Consider the following 24,357-nt stretch of genomic DNA (forward strand, 5'->3'; position numbering starts at 1 on the left):
AGAGTGAGCCTTGATGGACAATCTGTGTTCTGCCTAGGTTTGGCAGGCATCAAGGCGCCCCCTTCCTATTTTTAAACAATGCCCATAAACTCACTGTAAAGATCAACTCGACTTTTAACTCCCTTGACACCTCAATTTTTCAATATTGTTCAATGGGCACACAAATCATTAGCACACAAATCATGAGCAGAATGTTCAGTTACGGGTTTGGGTTATGAAACATGGGCATTAAAATTCACTATTGAGGGAGTTTGTCTTTTGGGCCATAATCAATTCCTGCGTTGCTCTCATGGCTCATTTGATGCTATTGGTGCAACTTGTTTGTCGGTGTTGTTTGACATGCGATATCGTGTTCAGAAAACGACATCCCATGTGCCAAGAGTCTCACATAGCCTCTGTTTTCCGTACTTGCCCCGTGCAATTAGGTTTCAGTAGCTGAAAACAGAATCCCTAAAACCCTTTTCTGAAATGAAAGGAAGCTATGTGAAACATTTACTGTTCACCAGATCAACATAATCCTGTCCATGTAATACGTAAAACTTCATGTGATCACATCTAAAACTCTCATTTCTTCCGAAGAACCGATAACAGCGCTACACTGAAAAAGAAAGAAAGAGGTTTGGCTGGGCACTCTGCCGGGAGATGCCTGTCAATATGGAATGAGCAAATGTCTATTGTTTGATGGTGAATGTTATAATTTCAATGCTGCTTGTTGGTGTCCATGAAACCAAACAGTCAGGCTACTGTTCAGTGCTTTACCTCCCACCGGTTTCATGTTTGACGTGCATTCAAATGTTCATTTTCTCTCCAGCATAAGTGACTAAGATTTTTGATGGACCATGTAAATGCAATGTACAATTTCTACAACTCTGACATCTTGTGTTGCTTTAATGACTGTCACTGGAGGGGTTGTTTTTAATTTAACTTACTTGTCTTAACCCTTAAGACAAAACAGTTGATATTAGCAAATAGTTTGGAAGTAGTCCTTTATATTTGTGCCATCTCTTTATTCACCATTTTCCGCAACAGCCATCTTCCACTAATGTCTTGTTAAGGGTGGGAGGCTCAAGTACTGTAATTATGTTGTACTTTCAGGAAAGCAAACTGTAAAAGATTTCTTTTTTTGTTGCTTTTTTTTTTTTAGCTTGTGAAAACATGTTTTTTAAATGGATGGTAGAAATTAAGTGAAAACAACATTTTTATAACCGAGATAGTACAAACAGCTTCCTAGCTAACTTTGTTCTGAGTATGTAGGCCTATATAAAAATGTTATGCACGGTTCAACAAAATCAGTTGTTAGCCTAATGATAGCTGGGAAGTGGTTGAATGCTAACCAACTTTATTTGGTAACACTTATAAAGTCCTGACAGCTCAGTCACAACCGCTAATATTAGAAGAACACTTTCCAGCTAAGCTAGCTGGCTTGACTGTTAGCTAACATAAGCCTTATATCATGAAACCCTTTAGCAGGCTGTTGTCTAGCAGTAGCAATTAAAACTTGAAATATGACTCCATGTCGGGAAGTTGTGACATAATAACAAGACCATTTTAACAACAGAGCAGTAGCCTACAACATTAAAACAGCATCTGAGCTTCCCAGTTGTAACATGACATCAGAAGGAAATGGCTGTCGCGTGAACAAGGTGAATTCCACCATACTGCCCTCTAATTGAATGTTGTTGTTGTGCTTTTGCTGACCTCCAGGGGGAGCAGCAAGGGAAAAGACATTAGTACGATCAAGTCCCTTCGTGTGCTGAGGGTGCTACGTCCTCTTAAGACCATCAAACGACTCCCCAAATTAAAGGTAAGGCTCCTCTGAATTCAGCAAAGACGGATGTGTGTAAACACTTATTAAAGTGTTTTTAACAATTACACTTTGAAATTTTAGTTTTCAATTAAAAAAAAAAGTTATTGGCTCAAAGGATTGAGGTATTTTGGAAAGAAGAATTAGCTGCTCAAATATTTGGACAACAATTTGTCTCTTTGTCTTCAAAGCACTCATTTATTTTTAAGGCTTTTAACATTGATTTTTTTTTACAATTAAAATGGAAAAACAGGCCTGTCATTAACAGATAGTTTAGGGACCAACTTCTTGGTCTTGCTTTTATTGTTTTCTCTTCAACACTGACACCAGCATTTCTCCGTATGTATTTAAAAAGCTTCCATTTATCTTAAATTGCTACATTGACAGGGCACAGTTGGAAACACATAATTCAACATTTTAAATTCATAACATGTTTTGTGCCTGTAAGGGTGGCATGGCCCTTGAAATATGTAAAGGATTATTTTAAGGCTGTATACTGTTCTGAGTCTTCAAAATCAGCTGTGTACATTTCCCAAACAACAGCTAGCCAACAGCTAACATATGTTTTAATTGTCTTCTGCTTGTAGGCTGTGTTTGACTGTGTGGTCAACTCTCTGAAGAATGTGCTGAACATCTTGATCGTGTACATGCTCTTCATGTTCATCTTCGCTGTGGTGGCCGTGCAGCTCTTTAAGGGCAGATTCTTCTACTGCACGGACGAATCCAAAGAGTTTGAGCGCGACTGCAGGTTGGTTTATCCATATTTGGTTTAGTACTGTTAGCGCACTATAAATTCAGAACAATAGTTGTTTTCTTCATATTTAATATGAAGTGACACCCATAACTAAAAGCTTACCAGATCGATCAAAGATTGACCCACAGTTATAAATATTTCACATGAAATTGACATGAAAAGACGTGTGGTACTTTTCATAGTAGTGCTGTAAAAATGTTACTCAAAGATGGTTGAAGATCAAATTGTATTTATACATATATATATATATATATATATATATATATCCATTTAGCAGATGTAGGTCATGTTGTAGCTCCACACTATATTAGTCAACTTTAACAAACTTTATCACAGTGGCTTTAAAATGTGTCCTGACAATTATGCATAATGTTTGTCTTATAATCCATTTTATTTGAATCTACCAGACTGATTGTTTGAAGGAACTGGACTTTTTGAGGGGCTTCAGAAAAAGGGAATAACATTGTTTAATTTAAATGAATAGAAAACTATGTGTCACCAAGGCGTTTACACTCATAGAACTATCCTGTGTAATACTTACAAAGAGCGGTTCTCATTCATTGCAACAGATACTTTGCAAAAGTATTTGTGTGAAAATATAGCAATGTGGGTGTTAACTCCTGTTAAGAGGGAGACATAAATCAAATGGTGTCAGCTGTGCAGATGCTGCCATCTTGAGGAGTTTCTGGAAATTGTATTAAGTCTGTTTTCACTGGAAAAACTGTAGCAAACCGTAAAATCTCATCATGTTCAGCGATAACCAAAATGTTCTGCACATCAATTTCGGAATGTTTTAACCATTTGATACAAATGTGTTTTTCTTCTGAAACTTTGTGTGTTCACTTCAGGGGCGAGTATTTGGATTATGAAAAGGATGAGGTCAAAGCTCTGAAGCGGGAGTGGAAGAAGTACGATTTTCACTACGACAACGTGGCTTGGGCCCTGCTCACCCTCTTCACTGTCTCCACTGGAGAGGGGTGGCCGCAGTGAGTGGATTAACACACACACTATTTCAAACAATTGCTATAATACTTACCAATTCTTGTTCTTATTATAACCATTCCTTAACCATCAACTTTGTTCATTTTTTCAATCATATTTATCTTCTCCTCTTGCAGGGTGTTAAAACACTCAGTGGACTCCACCTATGAGAATCAGGGCCCTAGCCCAGGTTACCGGATGGAAATGTCCATCTTTTACGTGGTGTACTTCGTTGTCTTTCCCTTCTTCTTCGTAAACATCTTTGTGGCGCTCATCATCATCACCTTCCAGGAACAGGGGGATAAAATGATGGAGGACTACAGCTTAGAAAAGAATGAGGTGAAGGAGGAATCAGGGGTCAAATGTTAGAATTGGCAACATTTTCAAAAAGCAAAAGGGAATGAAAATTCAAAAGTAAATATTTTCTCTCTCCTCTCCAATTCTTTCCTCCTACAGAGGGCGTGTATAGATTTCGCCATTAACGCCAGGCCTCTGACTCGCCATATGCCGAAGAATAAACTTAGCTTCCAGTATCGCATGTGGCAGTTTGTGGTGTCCCCCCCCTTTGAGTACAGCATCATGGCTTTAATCGCGCTCAACACCATTGTCCTCATGATGAAGGTACAAGCCTGCTTCCCATCCGTTATTATTGATTAACAGTACATATCTCATGTTTTGAATTATATCTATGAAAAGTGTATTTAGTTTTTGTAATTGCCATTTCCAGAACACATTTTTCCCATTTGATTTTCTACTTTGCTGCTTTGTTTGATTTTTTGACAAGCAAGTTGCTTGTACAACACTCTACGCTAACAGTGCATCACCAAAAGGCAGACAGACAAAATTAGTAAACTACTTGTTAACAGAGAAGAGCCCCAAAAAGCTAATGAGATTGTAAGTTCCCTCCGAACTTAATGTAAACAAAAGAATGAAAAGAAGGTCCATTTTCTTCATCACCATGGATCATCAGATTACCTTTTCCTTCATACCATATCAACATATTTCAACTTTTTTAAAGCAACGCTTGTCCTTGTGCTTCTAGTTTAACGGTGCATCAGATACCTATGATGAAGTCTTGAAGAACCTTAACATCGTGTTTACCACATTCTTCCTCATGGAATCAATCCTGAAGATCATCGCTTTCGGCCCTCTGGTAAGGCTGTAAACGTCATCCCATTATTAATTTATAAAGAGGGTTATTTCAGTAGACAGATCCAGAGCATGTTCTTCCTGTCCCTGAACAACCCTGAGCATATCGTGCCGAATGGCAGACACGCTATCAGCCTCTATCCAGTCTGTCACCACGGTAACCCCACCACCAGTGGCCAGGGGTGTGTAATTGACTGCCCTCCACAGGCTTCAGCTCCACAAGGTTGGGATTGGTTACCTGAACCAGCTCTCTGTCTTTTTTTAATGTATCTTTTTTTTTTCTTTTCCAACAGAATTACTTCAGAGATGCCTGGAACATTTTTGATTTTGTGTCCGTCCTTGGAAGTATCACTGACATTTTAGTGACAGAACTAGGGGTAAGTGCCGAGGAGATTTTGAAAACTGTACTATTTGGTTGCAGCAGAGAGAAGTTTGTGGTTTGTCACATACAACTGGTTCCAAAAATTAAGTCTGTCTTCGATTTAATATCTGTTAACTGACTTTTGATAGATCTTTGTTTTCATCATCGGTTATAACATTTCCTGTTTACTCTTGGTGATAATATGGTAACACAATCATATACATTTTCTGTAGGAGCCTGTTGGACAGTAGATTGACATATATTATAATACATATATCTGATGGATAGAGCACAATATATCTTAAGCATAACTTATCATAGAGCCCAGTTGTTCAAGATTCAAAAAACTTTACTGTATCACATAGTGACAGAAAATTGTTTTGTTCAGTCTTGGACTGGTATTAAGCAATCCTTCAACACTAAACTCCAAATGATTATGAAGTCCAAAGGGTCTACTTGTATCTTTCAATCACTGAAGTGAAGTACAGCTCCAGAAAAGACCTGTAAAGTTTAATGTTGAGGGTAATGTAGGGATTTGTATGAATGACAGATTGTGCCGTTAATGTGATGTTACACAAATTCATATTAACCTTATTTTTGACTGTGATTTATTTGTATGTCAGCATGTTTGTGTATTTTATTGTTATAAATATATAAGTGACCATTTGTGAAATTGAATAGAAAATTTCAGCCCCTCTCTGAAGGCCAGATACGTTAAATAAATGGGCCTTTATGTTTTGCATTAACTTCTACGCCTATTATTTAAGTCTCTCTTTCAGCAGGACGTTGGTGACCTATTGGTTAGATTGCACATGCCATGTAAGGAGGTCATAGACTTTCAAGTGGGCAGGTTTGGAATCTGACCTGTAGTTTCTCCGCATTTGATTCCCTACTCTCTCTATCCCAGATTTCCAACTCTATCCATTGTCCTGTCTCTTAAACAAAGGTTAATAAGCCTGAAAATATATCTTCAAAAAAAGTCTTTCTCTAAGCCACACTGACTCAATTGGAAGTTGTTGAGCTGATTACTGCCCAACAAAACTTTGTTTTCAGATTATTAAAGACACCTTTAATTTACTTCCTCTCTGTCTGAGCAGACTTTAATCGCTGTCTGTCTCTGATCCTGAACTGATCATTTCAGACATCTTATTGATTCCATGCCAGCTTGAAGCATCTAACCCACTGGTTGAGCGGAGCTCTTCTTTCCACAAGCTAGCTAATTAGGTAGAAGCTTCAAGTGATCACAAAGTGATATTGACATGTTGCTTGGTCCAATAGTTCTCTTGTTTGAGCTCTTGAGACTATTTTCTCCCAAAAATTCTTGGACCATATTGTTTGTAAAAAGCCAGTCCCTTTTATTTTATGCTACTGACAGACAAGACAGCCAACAAATCATAGAAGCCCTGCATACAATAAAACAAGGCAAAACTGTTAGGCTCACTTGCTAAAGAACCCCAATAGCTTATAAAGACATACAGATTTATCTTCCAAACTTGGAGAAGTCAATTTACTCAATGCAACTTATTTTGTCTGTTCCAAAATGGAATGAGTTCCTGCTTTGTCCCTTATTCACTCGTCCACCCAGTTTCATTTAGTAGTTTTTATGTAATGCTGCTGAGAAAAAGCCATTACATCATTAGCCATAATTTCCATGGTGAGAATAAGAAGTATGAGTCAGTGAGAGGAATCATTCACTTAAATACATTCATGGTTTAAATTAAAATACATTAACAAAGCAACATGAGATACCTTCATAATTTGGAAGGGGAACAGATCCCTGTCTTTGACCACTTTGAAATAAGTTTATTTCTTATCATTAGTTACATTATGCATTTCCTGTAAATCTGGCATCAAAGAGGGGCTGATCTATTGCATCTGTTGTTGTTTGACTTGAAGTTCACTGCCTTTTTAATGACACCCATAATGATTCCGTCTTCCTCTTCTATCTCTTTACATGCTTTCTTTAAACTTCTCTACTTTGTTGGCGCCCTACACCCACTCCCCTCCTCCTCTGATAAAATCCATCCAATCAAAATGCACTATGAAATCCTTCATTGTGTTCTCCATCCGTGCTGCGCCATGACATGTGGTGGTGGTGCTGTTATGATGATGATGATGATGATTATGGTGGTGGTGGTGATGGTGTGCTTTTGGCCCCATGCCCCTGACCAATAAAACACACGATGACACCCCCCCCCCCCCCCCCTCCCCCTTTCACTCACAACCAAAATATATTTAAAACAACAACACAAAAACCTCCCTCCCCATTCATCTTTCTACATCTTCAAACATGTAGAATCTGGTTGGTTTGTAATATATCTCTCAAAGCTCTCGGCTGCATCCTCATTGGTCATGTGTATCCCAGACCCATTCCTTACCCCCAATCATCCCCTTCCCCACGACCACTTTAAACCTCTGATCTCAGTGCATGCGCTCACTGGATGTTAATCTTTTAAGTTTTGTACCTGTTGACATAGAACAGTGCATTGTTAATGTAATACACTGCTACAGCATAAAAACACTACATAACCTTAGATAACAGTTGTAACGTTTTGTACATTAATTAAGCAATATCAAATGACAGGAAGTGATGTTGTACTTAATGTCAGTGCTGTTGTGTTTCATTCAAAGGCTTGAGGCTTGTTGGGTGATTCTGAAGATCATCACAGCAGTGCTGATGATCAGTACGAGATCACAACCTTGAATGTGATATGACAAATAGTCAAATAGTAGTAAATAGTAGTTCCATAACCTACATGTACCTTGTGGTTAACTTTTGCCAAGCAATTTCCTTTGTTGTTTGTGTCCATGGTAACCACATACCAGCTACTTAGGGTTACATATATTTATTTGTTTCAGTTATTCATAAAACTAATCAAGCAATTAATCCATTTAAAGATGTTTTCTTTTTTCATTGATAGAATGAAATCAAACTATCCTAGTGCAGCTAATTAAATTAAGTACAATTAGTTTATTATTTGCTTGGCGACACTGGCGCAGACTGGTCTGCATGTGGGCCAGATCTTTTTTTCTCAAGTTTGCTGCCGTGCCAAACCATGCCTGCACTGAGGCTGTATGCTAGATCGTCGTCCCTCCTCCTCCCACCTCTCCCACCTCATGCTTCTTTCTTGCCTTGCCTGTTAACCACACAGTGCAAGGATATCACCAGAGAGTCTGGCTGCTGAAATTTACATTATTCTCTCTGTGACTATGTTAAAAACATTTTTAAAAAAATGCAATAAAATCCAGCAATTCATTGGACTGAATCCTTAGAAGTTCCACAGTGAGTGCCAAACCATTAACTAGTTCATGCTGGAACAAAACCATGAAAAAACTATTATCAACAAACCAGTCATGCCTGGTTGTGGAAAGTACACTTTGTGTATTTTTAAAGATAAAGATTTTCAATGCAAAAAGCATGCATTAAGCGAAGACAGTTTGTGATGGACGTAAGACCAGTTTTCTGGGCAGAATGCCCAGAAAACTGGTCTTACAGCCCATACAGTAAAAAAAAGTACGGCCCATACAGTAAAAAAACTGTTTATAGTAAAATAAAAAAATCAAGTGTGAAAATACAAGGTTATCCAAGTCACATATGTGCTGTTAGAGAAGTTAGATGTCACAGCCCCAAGCCACGCTCTTCAGCGTGTGTGTGTGTGTGTGTGTGTGTGTGTGTGTGTGTGTGTGTGTGTGTGTGTGTGTGTGTGTGTGTGTGTGTGTGTGTGTGTGTGTGTGTGTGTGTGTGTGTGTGTGTGTGTGTGTGTGGTTGACAGGCAAAGTGCATCGTGCTTCATCTTATGTGGCCTGCTTGCCCCCCAGAGATCAGTGCATTTGGTTCTCTAAAAAAAAAGCGTTCTGCTGTACCAGATTGGATGATGACCTTTAAACTCTTTGCTCTTTAAAATATTTTCTCTTCCTTATTTCAACTTTCTTTCCTTCTTTTCTTTGACTTTTGACCTTTTATCTATCCTTCTCTCATTTATACTTGTACCTGATACAAGCAATTTTGTTTGCAGTTGGTTATGTTTTGTTGGTTTTGAACACCTTCCCCCAGTTCTCTTTCTTCTGCTGCTAAGTTGTTTTTGTTTTTGTGTTTGGTAGAGGGATGTTGTGCAGGTGTTGTATATTCACGTGCAGTGAAACTGACTGTGTTCTCTCTTCTGTGCTGTAGAATAACTTCATCAACTTGAGCTTCCTGAGGCTGTTCAGAGCAGCTCGCCTCATCAAGCTCCTGAGACAGGGAGAAACCATCCGCATCTTACTGTGGACCTTTGTCCAGTCCTTCAAGGTATTCAGTTATCAAAACCCACATACACAATTTAAATATAGATCAGATAGAATCACAGTGAAGCATGCAAAGGTTAGGGCGCTGTGTAAAATGTAAATAAAAACAGAATGTAATGGTTTTTTAAAACATTGAAACCCATATTTAATTGAAATAATCACAAAGACATAATATTAAATGGTGATACGGAGAAATGTCATTGTTTTTGGAGAATAATATACAAATGTTTAAGTTGTTTTGTGTTATTTTCAATGTTTTGCATTTCATCACATTCCGACTTGGGTTGTTATTAAGCAATAAAAGAAGGCCTTGTATGGAGCCATGTGGAACACCACATTTCATGTGGCTCTGAGATAAGGCAGCTCTATTCCAAATGCCAGCTGAGGAAGATCTCTGATACAGTTTTCAAATTATTATACAGTTTATTCATTTAGATCCTAAAAATATGTAAATGTAGGACCGAGATTTAAAAGGTTTTCTCTTCTTTAAATAAAGCAATGCACTAATACTAATGTTGACTGTTATAAAGACGTCTGTTTTCTCTGAAGTAGCATTCCTATTGATGATTTATTTGGCCTGTTTAATGATTTATATGATTTACACTTGACCTTTAGTGTACTTTAACTTTTAAATTGAATTGAAGAGAGCCCTTACTGTTTAAAAAAAACATTATAAAAGCATTTAAAAAATGGGTAACAGCTAAGTTTTTTCCTCTCTGTATCGTTTTGTGTAGGCCCTGCCATACGTGTGCCTGCTCATTGCCATGCTCTTTTTCATCTATGCCATCATCGGCATGCAGGTGAGTACAAATGAAGCCCATTTCAACTTTTAATTGGACATGTTGTATTCGATTTACAGGTAAAGGGTTAATTGTAGGCTGGGGGTCAGAACATTTTCCTCATGTCATACCATCATGTAAAATCACACACAGTGCTTAATGTCGATGTATGATGTAAAGTCAATAAAAGGAGCCTATAACGGTATGATGAGGATATGATGCTAAAGATTCACACAAAGCTGGTTATTAACCTGATAAGTCAAACCAGGGTTTGTTTTGGCATGTTCGCATGAAAAGGCCAGCATGTGACTAATCACAGACATGTGATAGCAAATATGAAGGGGTAAAACACATAGGCTACTCAGACTAAAATCAAAGGCTTTTTTAATATGTCTCTGCCATCGTTAGTGCACCTCAGATTTGACTATCATAAATCCTATTTGTTCACTTAAATTAATTCCTTGCTTGGATTAATTCTCGGGGTGTGTATGACAGTTTTAGACGTAATATTTCAGCTGCAGCCTTGAGGGTCACAAGCAGAATGGTTCTGCGTTTATAGCCTATAAATATTTACTCAAAAATATAAATCAAAGTCATAAGTACATGTCATTTTACATCTTATAAACACAACTAGGCTCCTGTGCTTTCTCAATTTCTGTTGAAGGATGAATATACTGCCAATGAAAACCAATAAGGGAAAGACAAAATGTAAGCTATTCTTGGTGTCTCTCCCTCCTCCCCTCTCTCGATCAGCTCACTGAGCTCCATAATATTGTCTGATTGGTTGGTGTCTTTGACCAATTGGGCCGTGTTTTTTATAGGATGATCTCTTATCCTAAAAATAACCTGCTCTGGAGTAGGTTAGGTGTTATACGCACAGGTTACAGGGTTGATGGTGGTGGCATTTGCTTTCTTTGTCCCGTTGTTTCTGTCTGTAGTTGTTTGGGAATCTGGCACTGGATGAGGAGAGAAAGACTGCAATCAACGATCTCAACAACTTCAGAACCTTCATCATGGCCCTCATGCTGCTGTTCAGGTGAGTCTTTCAGCTTTCCTTTCATAGTTAAAGAAATAATGTTCACAAAGGCTTCCTTTCTATAATGTCCGTCCGGATTTTTACTTTTCATCGGGTTTTTCCACTCTCATATCAATCATAAAGCAGTGAAAATCATTCAGATTTGTCAGATTTTTTATATTTATATCATTTTTATCACAGCTTTTAAGCATTCCACTAGAGCAGGAATCAAGATGAAAATGGCTGCTATCTGAATTTATTTATTAGAATTTGTTGCTATTTGTTGGATGTGATGTAGAAAATTGACATCTTTAAGTGCCAAATAAATGCTCCAAGATGTGTCCTCACTTTTTCTTGTCACTCTTTGTGTGTTTTCCCTCGTGCAGGAGCGCTACTGGTGAGGCATGGCATGATATCATGTTGGCCTGCCTGGGAGGTAAAAAATGCGACCCAATTACAGGAAACACGGAACCTGAATGTGGCAGCACCTTCGCCTACACCTACTTTGTCTCCTTCATCTTCCTCTGCTCTTTCCTGGTAAGACAGAAAAAAACACAGAATGCCACCTCAATCAGTTCAGAATGGGCATTTGTTAATTTTTAACATAAATCTGGTAATCCCTTTATAATAAAACTACAGTATATATTTTCCTGATATTACTCTATAATGTTTGAAGTGTGGATTTATTACCTTTATAATGAATGCCATGTTACAAGATGGCTAAGACAGTTTGTTACAGTTTAGTCTAATCAATCGCCCAGGCCTGCTATGAGAGTATTTACCTCGTCCTTATTCCAGATGCTGAATCTGTTCGTGGCTGTCATCATGGACAACTTTGAGTACCTGACCAGAGACTCGTCGATCCTGGGGCCGCATCACCTGGATGAGTATGTAAGGATATGGGCCGAGTACGACCCTGCAGCCTGGTAAGTGGTGCACAAATGCTCACACACACAAGGCAATGAAATAACAGAAATATACACTGGGAATAGTGAACACATAGACAGACAAACAGTTTCAAGCAAGATTACACGTTCATTTTTTTTCAATTTAGTACAATTCTAGATAACTCTTAACACAGTAGGGCAGTCTTATCATCATTGTAACACATCTGTTAACCCCTGACTTTCTCTCCCAGCCCTAAATGGGGCAAAGGCTCAGCAGAAGTGTAATAATTAATCAAGATCGACATCAAGCGATGATCGACATCATAGATTAAGTTAAAAGTTGGCCAGTAAAAAGCCAGCCTGTTTAAGCAGAGCTTTTTCTCTTTACTTATTTCTGATATGTTCTGCCTTCTTCTAAAATTGCAGAACTTGTGCACAGTTATGATGAATGTATCCCTCTCTTCTTCCTCTTCTCTCCTCTGTTTGAGTTTGTGTATTCTCAGTGTCAACTTCTTCTTTTCCTTACTCTCCTCTTATTTCATTTTATCTCCTCTTTTTTTCTCGATCCACTTTCTTTATTTCTCTCTCTCTCTCTCTCTCTCTCTCTCTCTCTCTCTGTATTCTGTGTTCCTCACCTAACCTCCCCTCCTTGTATTTTTCTTGCAGTGGGCGCATACATTATAAGGATATGTACAGTTTATTACGAGTTATCTCCCCTCCCCTGGGCCTTGGCAAGAAATGCCCACATAGGGTGGCCTGCAAGGTTTGGACTAAACCCCTAAAGCACAAACTTAAAACGCAACCTGCTCGCCTTAGAGACTGGAATGAATGTCGCTCTTTATTACTTTTAAAACAAATAATTTCCTACTTCAACTTTTTATTTAGTTTGGTTTGATTTTTTTCTTTTTTGGATTGCATTATTCACTTGTTTTATACTCATTCCACCATTGAATCATATTTTGGGGTATGGGTTTCTGTTTTATATGCATTCTGACATGACAATGAGAATGTTTGGGACAATGCAGAAATGCACACACACTCACACACACTCTAGTATGCACTCACACAAACGAACACACGCACCAATAGCGGTGTGTGAAGCATGAAGTGGTGCACTGCACTTGCTATTGTCTTCTGACTGAACGCTGGGAAAATGACACTGATGTTTTCACTTTCAATTCAGTATTATATGTAAACACTAGAGTCTAGACTCCAGTCAGCCATTGTCTTTTATTTCTGCTTGCTGTCTACTTTTTGCCTGGGCAGAAAATGGTTGAGCAATGTGCATTGTTCATGTTTGAGTTAGTGTTGTTTTTTTTATGGTGAGGGGGGGTGGGCTTACTTTAGTACAGAGACATTTGCAGAGAGGGCTTGGTCTGAATACTGTAACCATGCTTCACTACAAAGATGTAAGATAAAGGCCAGTGTTTTCCAGCCACGTGACATCAAGGCTCAATGGTCTGCTATATTTGATAAGGTAACACTTCATAATAACTTAAGGCTAATAAGATAACTCACGAAAGTCTCAGAAATCAGAACAAGGAAACAGACACCACACAGACATAATGTTTTTCTCTTTCTCAGTCGAAACAATATACACTTAAAAAATCAACAGAAACAACCACATCAAAGACCCACACAATCTATCATAAAAAGACAGTTAAAAACTTCTTTTTTTTAATTTCAAAATTCAATGTTCTTTCAACATAGAAAGACACAAACACTGTTTATAGAGCCCCTGGGCTGAATGATGGTCTTACTCTCCAATTGATGGTTTGCTAAGTTCCATTGAAAGTAGCTTCTTTAATATTCTGTGAACAAAGTGAACACACCATAAGGGCAAACACATTATTTATGTATTTATTAATGCTTTATAGCGTGTAGTTATTATGAACTGTTACCTCTGAGTATAGCCCTTCACAGGGTAAATCTCCTGTTAAACACACCCTTCATTATTTTGCCTCCTTTACACATGATTGTAAAACACTGCTAAGCAGTCTGCAATAATTAATTTTACATTTTAAAGCCCCTATGTGTAGATTTTTAAAGGGGTTTTATAATAATAATAATAATAATATGGTATTACAATCGCAGTTAAACAATTAAACACATTGGAAACCCAAATCTACTACTACGACTAGCTTTCTAAGTACTGATTTGGGGCCTCAAGTACATAAAAGTAAGCATTTATACTATAATATGTATAAGTCGTTTTTTTCAATCCAAATTCACAATGATGTTAATTAAATTGATGTAAACTCTCTGTATATGGGTTTTAAATTGGGCGAGGTTATACTCGGATATTAATGCAAAAATTATGCATTTAACAGAGCAAACAAACTATAGTAAATGTCAAACTGCAGTTATTTAGCTGTTTACAGTGCTAGTGTCCTCCACAGGCCAAACATTGATGAAAATTGTTGTTATCGGCCGTTCCTCCAAAGTCTTCAGAGATGGCCTAGGAAAGACGATTTTCTAGTAATAACTGTAATGTTCACTCAAATTTTTGCGAATATTATATGAGACTGAAAACTTTGGTATCATATAGCCTTTTTATATTTACATGGCAAACGTCAAGAGGCTTCCAATATTACCTTTGGTAGACCAAATGTTTTAATTCTACACATGGTGGCCTTAAATATTTCAGGTATCAATACTTTGTCAGGCCTGTTACAAGCTCCACTTAAAAATGCTTACAACAAATTTCTAGGCATCTACACAATAACTAAATATGTTAAAAACTTGTCCAACTTTTGCTTAAATTTGCCACAAAGTCACGCTTCTTAAACTAGCAATAGTAAGCAGCTCTTGTGGCAAAACAAATCGAATAGAAATTATTTTGATTTCCCATGAGGATCTTCTGTTGCTATATTGTCCTAATAATGTCAAACTGAACCTCCCATTCTTCTTTTTGGCCATTTGTATGGTCAACTCTATATTATTAATTTACTCCTATGTGTATGCTGGAAGTTTTGATGACCATGTTTGGATAAGAAGACCTTCAGTGGAGAGTGTAACAGGCCTTATGGTAACACTTTATATTCTCTATTACCTTAAATACTGTATTAAAGAGGCCAAACCTGCTCTGTTTGTGTCTTTGACATATGGGGAAAAAAAGGAAATAGGCAGGGTGTGTGTGTGGTTAGGGTCAGGGACTTTGGAAATAAAAAGCTCTTGTGTCCACCAAGTACCTCTTCATCACTTTCTGTGTCATCAGATGCTCATGGGAATAATCTGTCAACAGTTGATTTACAACTGTCAAGATTATTTAAAAGGTGCTGCTTTGCTTTGACTTCAACTTCCTTCAAATGCTAAAAGCCGTATCACAATACAATTTCTAGGTGCCAAGCTTGTTCTAGATTAGGATCCCTCAGTGTTTATCATCACAGGGTTTTTACCTGTATCTGCAGAAGTCTCTTCCACTTCAAACAAACCGCCCTGGACAAAAAAGTTGAATCACTTAAAAGCAGTTTTAGTTAATAGCCCCTCTTCAGAAACCAATGGGCAGCATCACTACAACTACATTCAGGCTTTTAATAGACTATCACTAAAGGCCTGAACCGTCCAACATGCAGCAGAGTTGCCTCCGCGAAGTCCATTAATTCCTGATTATGGACACCTCAAAGGGCATTAGCCTACCCCGCTTATACTATGGTCACTTGCTAAAGAAAAAAATAAAAGATCATCAATCCATATCCTTGAGATTTGCTGTCAAAATATAACAAACAACTGGTCCTCTCAGCTGATTGAACCCTTCGGCTCAGCTGTTAGCCGTACAGCTAATGTTATGCCAGCAAGATTCTCAATAACATACGTACGGTACGGTGGACAAAGAGTAAATGTTATCGTCCAGTATGTTTAACAACAAGTCTAGCTGGCCAGCCAGCCATGTCATTGTCCCCAAATATATGAAAAAAATGTCACTGAGACAATGACTGATGCTATGTACTATCAGGTGCAGTCTGTAGACGGCCAAAAAGTGAGACAGTCGCTTTATATCAGTCAATGTCACTAACCTTTTTCAAATAAAACTTAGGGCTTTCTCACCTTTTCGTGAGATAACCATCACTGAACATCGGATAGTTTAACCAGCGGACACTTAGTTTGACCACTTTTACTAACATTCCAGCCCTTAGTAAAGGCTACCTCCTGCAGCTTGTGTGTATGAGCGTCATCTGGTGGTGCTCAGAGGAAGACGCATAGAAGGACCACACTCATTGTTGGGATAAGATTTACATGTTTTTTTTATTCAATTATTTCTAAAGTTGCAGAATTTGCGTGCAGCCAGCTGAAGCAAATGCCAGCACAATTTTTAAGGCTAGAAAAGACTTAGGCTAGGTCACCCACGTGCCATCCTTCAGCCAATCAGAATCGGATATTCAACCAGACCATGGTATAAGATTAAATACTGCCCTAGTCCCATTCTGTTTAATGAATGTATGGATAACCATCATTAACTTGGAACTGCTTAAATGCCTTGACTGTATTTGTAAAAGAGTTGTAAATCTATGACCCTGTGCTCATAAAACTTGAAAGTACCAGCAGAGCAGGATAACCCGATAGGCAAGCTACAAGAAGTATTTTTGTGATGAGGTTGAGCAGATCTTCCAACGGCCAAGGCTTTGCTGTTAGCACTGTTGGGATATCACAACTCTTCCAATGAACACCTCGAGGTACAGATGTGAGCAGAGGTTCCTGGTGGACAGGCAGCCTCAGTTAGCGACTGCATTGACTTGCCATTGTGACTCACTTCAATCTCTGCAGCGGTGCTTTTCTTTGCCTGCTAGAAGCCCCGCTGCCAGTTCTATTCGAGCGGCGAAAAATCTCCAATCCCCTTTTCACCTCGCATAGAACGGTATCTCAACGACAACTAACTGAACTAAATAACACCTCCTTCAACCCTCCTCTCCTTCCTCAACCTTTCTCCTTTCTTCCCTTCCTTCCTCTCCTTCCCCTTACTTTATGAAAAACCAGACTAGAATCCATGTAAAACACACTTTCTCTCTCTCTCTCTCTCCCTCACTCTCTCTCTATCTATCTCTTTCTCTAATTTTCTCTCTTTCTTTCACCAAAACAACCACAGATCCAAAGCGATCAAAACAATAACCTCTGTGTATTTGTTTCCCCCCCTCTTCCTTTCCTTTGTTGGTTTCTTTATTTCTTTTTTCTCCTCATGTCTCCTCTTCCTCACACACCTCTGTGCGTCCTCCCTCTCCCTGCCCCTCATTGTTTTTCTTTTGTTCGTTTTCACATTGTCTGTCTTCGTTTGTTCTGTCGTACGTGTGTGCGCGTATGGGTCCAATGTGTGAATGCATGTGTGCATGTGATGTCTGTGTGGTTGTGTTTGTGTGGCCACTCCAGCGGCCGGATCAGTTACACAGACATGTATCAGATGCTAAGACACATGTGTCCGCCGCTAGGCCTCGGGAAGAGGTGTCCTGCCCGGGTCGCCTATAAGGTAGACTCGCCCCCCACCTTACTCCTCCAACTCCCACCCCAAACCACCACCGTCACCTCCTTCTGTACCTCCTTCTCCCACCTTCCACTCCTTCCCTTCTATTTCCCCTCCAGTCTCCGTCCTAAGACCTCCCCATCGCTGGGGGAAGAACCTCTCCTCTGCCATCTCCCTCCACCCCCCGTGTCTTTTCTCCTCCTCCTCCATATCCCTCCTCTTTCCCTCCTCCTAGCGGTGTTCCCCTCATTGTCTGTAAGTGGTGGTTATGGTGGTGGTGAGCGCTGTCCTCTCTTCTTTCTCTCCGACCGCGGGGATGGAGGGATGGGCTTTTGTCGTGAAGTGAAGTGAAGTGATAGTGGAGTGGAAGTCAATTCTCTTTCTTTTATTTCCTCCCGTCAGGCCGCAGGAGTAAGAGAACGGAGGAGGCTTTGCCCGTCCTTCTGCAACCTGCACGGACGCATGCTCGTGCAATACACAGACAGGCTAATAATCCAGTCAGAAAACACTCACAGAGTAGATCTGACAAAGAATTTACATTTTCCAAAACATATCAAGAAATACTGAAAACGTCTTTATGGATTTTAAAAATTGTTATCTCCATTATAATGCTTCCTTTCATCTATAATCAAATATCTGTGTTACTGTATACGTTTTCTCGGAGGCAAAGTTATGAAAGCTTAAGTACAAAATCAATGTGTAAAACATAATCAGGCCTCATTTTCACATTATGTAGATATTATTATTTGGACAATACTTAAAAATAAATCGTCCTGGTAATGCCAAAGGACAAACACTCACTTGTGGTCATTACTGATACTAATTTTTAACTGATAAGTGGAACGGCAAATGCTGAGTAAATCATTTGAGTGCTGTGGAAATCTGTTGTGTAAAGGCCAAGTTATGGACTTAAATGGGATTATATTAACCAGGTATTATCCACATAGTGCAAGTATTTGCTTACGATGCGGGTACAGAAGGACCGGAAAGGTTGTCTGTCTTCTGTCCTCTGCGTCTCTTATTCCTGTGGATGGCACTTCAGTGCTCACATACACATGCCAACATTGCCATACACAACCAAGCTGTGAAGATACAAATGATAAGAATGCATAAAATATTTTCTAGAAAAGTTACGGCCCCTTTTTTTCAAGATACCTTTTTTTTTTTCTTTCTGACACCCAAGGATTCTTCCATTTCTTTGGGTTCTTTTTGTGCCTCAGACCACCAGGGTAAAGATTTGGTCTGAGTTTTTCAGCATCAGCTGTCGTTTTGTCTTGTCCACTCTTTCTCTCCATCACTTTCAACCTCTTTCTTATTAACATCCAGATTCAGCAGTATTGAAAACTTTGTTTCAGCAAAGAGTTAAAACAAATTACCTATTATGTTTAAAGTGCAAATAAGCCGTGCAAAGTTGCACATCAAAGGTAAGTGGCCTGTAAGTTACTGCTAAAAAACGAAGACAACATCTTTGCAGCGTTAAAGCTTCTACAGTATAAATAGAGCTGTCCTTTCCATTTAAGTTTAAATAATAATCAGGTTTTAATCACTGCCTGTGGTCAATATATATTAACAATTGTTTCCCCTTGCTGCAAGCCTTTGCAATAAACCATTACAGCTCCACAAACATCCTGGATTCTCAAGCTCTTAAACTGCTCCAGCAGCTAATGAGACCAATAGACAATTAATTATGAAAAAAAGTATACTGGCATAGTAATATTAACTTTTCTCACTATGACCAAATTTGAGGCTTAAATAAGGACAGAATTGGGGACAAGTAGAAGTTTTCTTGGAACGACATCAATATATATCAAAAGCCTCACAATCAGTCTTCGTGTTTGTTGACTGAACATAACTACTTTGATTAAATTTTGAAATTGTCCACGAAGCAAAACTTTGAATCTGAATGTCACTTTTTCTATCTTCCCTCTCTGTCTTTTTCTTATCACTTTTGTCTTTCTTCAAAATGTTCTTCTTTGTCCTCCTTTTCCTCCCCATTTCTTTCTTCTTTCTTTCTTTTCCCAAGCCTCTTCCCTTTTTGTTCTATCCTATTTCCTACCTGTAAACTTTCTCTCAATCCATCACTCCTCTGTTGTTCAACTTCTGTCCACTCGTCTGTCAGCCATCAGCCGCCATCTTCATTCCTTCATTATCATCCCTCTGTCCATCCCAGCCAGCTCTGTCTCTACCTTTGCCCTTTAGTTCTTTTTTTCTACTTTTTTTCAAGATTGTTTCAAGAAGAATTGGTAATGGCCCCCATCACATACTTCAGTCATCAGAGCCTTTCAGTATTCACTGATACAATTTAACAGAAAACTCAATTTAAGGGCCTTCTGAGATCCGAAGGTCCTTGTGTTTTTTGTCTGAATGGAAAATAGGAATGTTAGTCCCTTTAACCGTTTTATCACTGAGTACCCCAAATGCATAGGAACAGTTTTGGACCTTCCCTTTGATGGACACTATGCCTCATACTCAAGAAATAGTATTTTGATAATTGTGTATTGATACACAACCGTGTTTTATAAACTGAACTCATCTCAGTAAAGTTATGTCTGTTGTTTTTAGTCCTTGTCTTTATCTCGTCTTGTTCTGTAATTTTCGGTCCCTGTCCTCTCTTTCCTTTCTATCCACAAAGAAACAAAGTTTCTTCTCTTAATTAGTTGACCTACAATCTCTTGATGCTTCTTTACTCTTTCAGTGTTTCACCACCCTTCTCTCCCTCCTCATTCTCAGCCCTCCCCTTTTTATCTGTAACTACATCTCATAACCAAGCCTAGAGTTGCCTACTTTAAGTCAACTAACTGATGTCCCTACCATATGCCCCCTTGATAGACACCCCTTCCCTTACCCCCCAGTATTATAAAGTCTGGTTGGTTCAAAACAAAAGAAAGAAACGTCAATCATCTCTTTTTGATCTTCTTTATGATTTTTTTCTTCTTTCAGGGAATGTCACAACTCTAATCCTCTCTAACTCTGATAACCCCTTAAGACACTGCACCCGTTTGGCATTGAGAGAGATCTTGACTTGATATGAATTCTATTATCGCTTAAGAATTTGAGTTGATTAAGGGAACCTTAACGTGAATAGCAAAAAAATATAAGACGTTAATATTAGGATCAATCCAGTTGGATTGAGGATACTCTCTTTGCGCGGATGCACGGCTGCTTGTATTGTGAAAGTGGATTTTAAGGGAAATCCAGGGGTAGTGGGTTGGGTGGATGGGAAAAATTTCGGGTTTAAATGGCAGTGAAGTTAAGGCATGTTGCATGCTCTGTGTGTCCGGGTTTGTGGGTTTTTCTAGGCGGTGTTGTGTGATTTTGCGTCCTTGTACTCTGTCGCATGGCGATGGGCGACCTCGAGCCTACCTGCCTGCCTGTTGCCTGTCGAGCGCTGTGGATGTTGGCCGATGCCCTCCGCCTCTTGCACATCTGGCTTAGGGCATGCCCGACACTCTCACACACTCAGAAACACACAAGCAACCTCACTATCATTGTTATGCTGTGCTTGCCATTGTTAGTGCCCAACGCTCATGTTCGTCGGTAAACTCGATGGATTCAAACTGGTTGGAATAGGAACATCAAGCGGCGCCCGATGGCCCATCTTGTTTCGTTCTATCCAAAGGTTTCTCCATTGGTTTTACCTGGTATAGACATGTTAAGACAGGGAACCTCCTTATGGGTAGGGGGAGCTCTATAGCAGATGCCACAGTAACTTTAAACAACTGCAATCTCCTGAGAAATGGCACAAGTACTCCAGTGATACTGTTATTGTTCTCCAGTGGACCTATTTTGTCTTTCTAATGACTCCAATTAAGCGCCCTTAATTGCAGTCTGCAAATAAATCTGTGTAAGTGGGGACAGGGAGGGATGTGGAGATGGGATTGGGGCGGGTGGTTGGTGTATGTGTACTGTTATTTTTACATCTATATGTGTGTAACAAGAAAGATGTGTAAATGCGCCAATGCATTCACACATTTAGGGAACATGGGCACAGGTTGGGTCGGAGGTCAATCTGGCTCCGATTGTTCTTCCTTGTGGTTCTCAGCTCTCACAGTTGCTTAGCAGCAGATGGCCATCATTGGATAGTTGTGCTGTCTCGTAGAGTATCAGTGGAAAAACAGGAGATGCAGCGACTCGCCTATTCAAGTTTCTATCCCCAAGCAAATGTTCTTGCATGTGTAAATACATGGATAATAGAATTAACTAGCATTGTAAAAATGTAAGTATCTCAAGCTGAAGTTCACTGACTTGACTGATTAGATCTCAGTGACTCAAACATGAAAGAATCATAGAGACACTTCACGTCATTCTTGATTCAACTGTAGTTTGTCTCGGGGAACCTTAAATAAAAACTGAAGAAATACAATCCAACTCTAATTGGCTGTTGTCTATGGAGCTCTCTCAACTCTGTCCACAACCCCTTACCCCAACCCCATTCCTGGAGGTTCAGGCATGCCAGACTTAGCAAGGACATGTACCTTTCTCATCCTCTCATCCTGACTGGCTCTCCACAGAGGCTGCTGCGCATGGATCTACCGGTTGCCGAAGATAACACGGTGCATTTTAACTCTACCCTCATGGCTCTGATCAGGACAGCACTGGATATAAAGATTGCCAAGGGTACGCCCAAAAAGTATTATCATGCTTTACTCCTTCTATTCATCTGAGTTCCTGTGCTGTCTTACATTCTTGGGTATTCCTGGGCATTTCATGGGTTTAACTTTCTCCTCTAAATTGCTCTAGATTTTAATAGAATATGTGACAGAACTCTGTCTCTAATTCTGACGCTAACATATTTCTTTTTTGTTTTGGATGAATGTGTGCATGCTTGAATGGCTAAATCTGTTTCCTCTGGCCTACCTACTGGTCTGTAACTTCTATGCCCTGTGTTAACTCATGTTGGGTGTTTGCATATGTGTGGATGTATGAATTTGGGCTGTCCCAAATGTTTTGTGTGTGTGTGTGTGTGTGTGTGTGTGTGTGTGTGTTCGGGCACTCTGGGTCGCTGGGCTACCCAGGCGGTGCAGACAAGCACCAGATGGATGCAGAGCTCAGAAAGGAGATGATGGCTATTTGGCCGAACTTATCGCAGAAGACACTGGACCTGCTGGTTACACCACACAAGGGTAAGTTGCAGGAAAAATGGGGCATAGTGGTGTTTCTGTGTCCGATCACCAACTCACCAAGAGGACAGCTTCCACCAACCAGTGTCATTCACTGCTTAGCATCTCCTGATCAGGTCACTGCAGCAGAAACACATACAGTACAAACATACAGAAACAAACGCTAATATAGACCTTGCACCTCAAACATCCTTCAACTTCAGTTGTGTAGAACTACTTCCTTGATTCTCATTAATTTGGGCATCAAGATTCTTAGTCTGCCGGAGAGTTTTAACAGATATTGGTGACATCCTTGCCTATCATATTTAATTGTGCCACCGTAGTGATTCATTGTTCACTGACTGACCAATCTGTAGAATTCATCACTGAGACATGATTCCTCACTGGCTTCCCAATCTTAAACAAAATACTGTGCGTGTTTTTGGAAGGCCTCCCAAGTCATGGGTACTAGTACAGCACAGGTTAATTGGTGGATCTACAGAATTAAAATGTCACCAGCCAAGAACAGGCAGTGTAATTACCTTTAGACTCTGTTACACATTAGATTAGTTATTTTATATTTAATTCTCACTTGACACCATTTACAATGGTCAAACGGCATAGCCTGGCAATGTCAGACTAGAACCTTAATGTCAACTTTTGTAACATTATCAATATGCACAAAATCGAAATCGCTCTGGATAGTACAACCAATTTGAGCAATAAAATGTTTGATGGAGCTTCGAGTTGCCTTGATAGGTAGCTAACTCCAACATCCAATTTATATATTATATGTTTATGAGTTCAACATAGCATGCAGCTGACATGACGTAATAAGAGTCCAACCGTTACCACTTGCATTATATGTGAACATCTGTTGTTGAGAACCACACAACAGTGGGTATTTTCCACATAAGCATTATCTGTCTTTGTTGTTTACAAAAAAATGCATCCACAGCACATACAACTTTGCCTGCTCTTAAATGCTTGTGATTAGCCTGATAAAATGATGATGATTGCATTTTGGTACTTGTTGCCTAAAGTAGTCCCTGCATTATTCCATACACTGCATTATTCAACACCACGCATACACTCTAGCTACTACAACACATGTTTACAGGTGCATCAGAATGGGCTTTGTAGCACACACGCATGCAAGGCTGATCGGTCCACCACTTCAGTTAGTCCTGATATCAGGGGATGCCTGCTATAGAAGATCCTCTATAGAAGTCTTTTCACTACAGGAAGAATTGAGCAAATCAACTTGTATCATAGATTTAGGCTTTTGCATTCACATAGGATGATTTTCTGATAAATCTGTGAAGAAAGAAAGTTTTTCAATCATTTTGAGAGTGAACCAGCATTGTGATGCATGTGTATGCAATACTGCCAAGTTGTTTGGCTAAACGCATGGCATCTAGTAAGGTATAAGACATGCATTGACATGTCTTATTCCCCAATGATAAAATAAGACAATAAGATATGTTTTGACATATCTTATCACATGTTGGTATCGGTTTAAATATGCTGAAAAACTTGTTGCCATGCCACTTTGAAAAGGACGCCTCAAATGTAAGAATGCTAAATACGTAGTCAATCAAAACAAAGCTCAGTATTTTTCTGATTTTAAATGTTTAATGTTTTCCATCCAAACTCTGGGGATATATCCAGAGTTTTTAGAAAAAAATTGAGCTCCTGTTTTACTAGAGATCATTTAGTTGAGGTGTCAAATGGTTTCTCAGTGGTGTGGCTACCTCATCCTCTGACGTTTTGATATGGTTAGTTTATAATG

At 39.2% G+C, this 24,357-nt stretch overlaps 1 protein-coding gene across 1 annotated transcript in view; it reads left to right on the plus strand.

Moving 5' to 3' along the window:
• The window catches only part of cacna1ab (calcium channel, voltage-dependent, P/Q type, alpha 1A subunit, b), a 100,029-nt gene that overhangs the window by 50,846 nt on the left and 24,826 nt on the right, over nt 1-24,357 (plus strand). Inside the window, exons 25-39 of the mRNA XM_061053765.1 lie at nt 1,705-1,804; nt 2,392-2,552; nt 3,407-3,544; nt 3,677-3,878; nt 3,996-4,160; nt 4,582-4,692; nt 4,982-5,065; nt 9,221-9,337; nt 10,068-10,133; nt 11,051-11,148; nt 11,514-11,664; nt 11,926-12,053; nt 12,681-12,777; nt 21,978-22,083; nt 22,482-22,589. Of these exons, the coding sequence (XP_060909748.1) occupies nt 1,705-1,804; nt 2,392-2,552; nt 3,407-3,544; nt 3,677-3,878; nt 3,996-4,160; nt 4,582-4,692; nt 4,982-5,065; nt 9,221-9,337; nt 10,068-10,133; nt 11,051-11,148; nt 11,514-11,664; nt 11,926-12,053; nt 12,681-12,777; nt 21,978-22,083; nt 22,482-22,589 (1,832 nt within the window). The remainder of the gene's footprint in view (nt 1-1,704; nt 1,805-2,391; nt 2,553-3,406; nt 3,545-3,676; nt 3,879-3,995; nt 4,161-4,581; nt 4,693-4,981; nt 5,066-9,220; nt 9,338-10,067; nt 10,134-11,050; nt 11,149-11,513; nt 11,665-11,925; nt 12,054-12,680; nt 12,778-21,977; nt 22,084-22,481; nt 22,590-24,357) is intronic.

Source organism: Labrus mixtus, chromosome 2 (genome assembly GCF_963584025.1).
Source record: "Labrus mixtus chromosome 2, fLabMix1.1, whole genome shotgun sequence".
NCBI classification, from domain to species: Eukaryota; Metazoa; Chordata; class Actinopteri; order Labriformes; family Labridae; genus Labrus; species Labrus mixtus.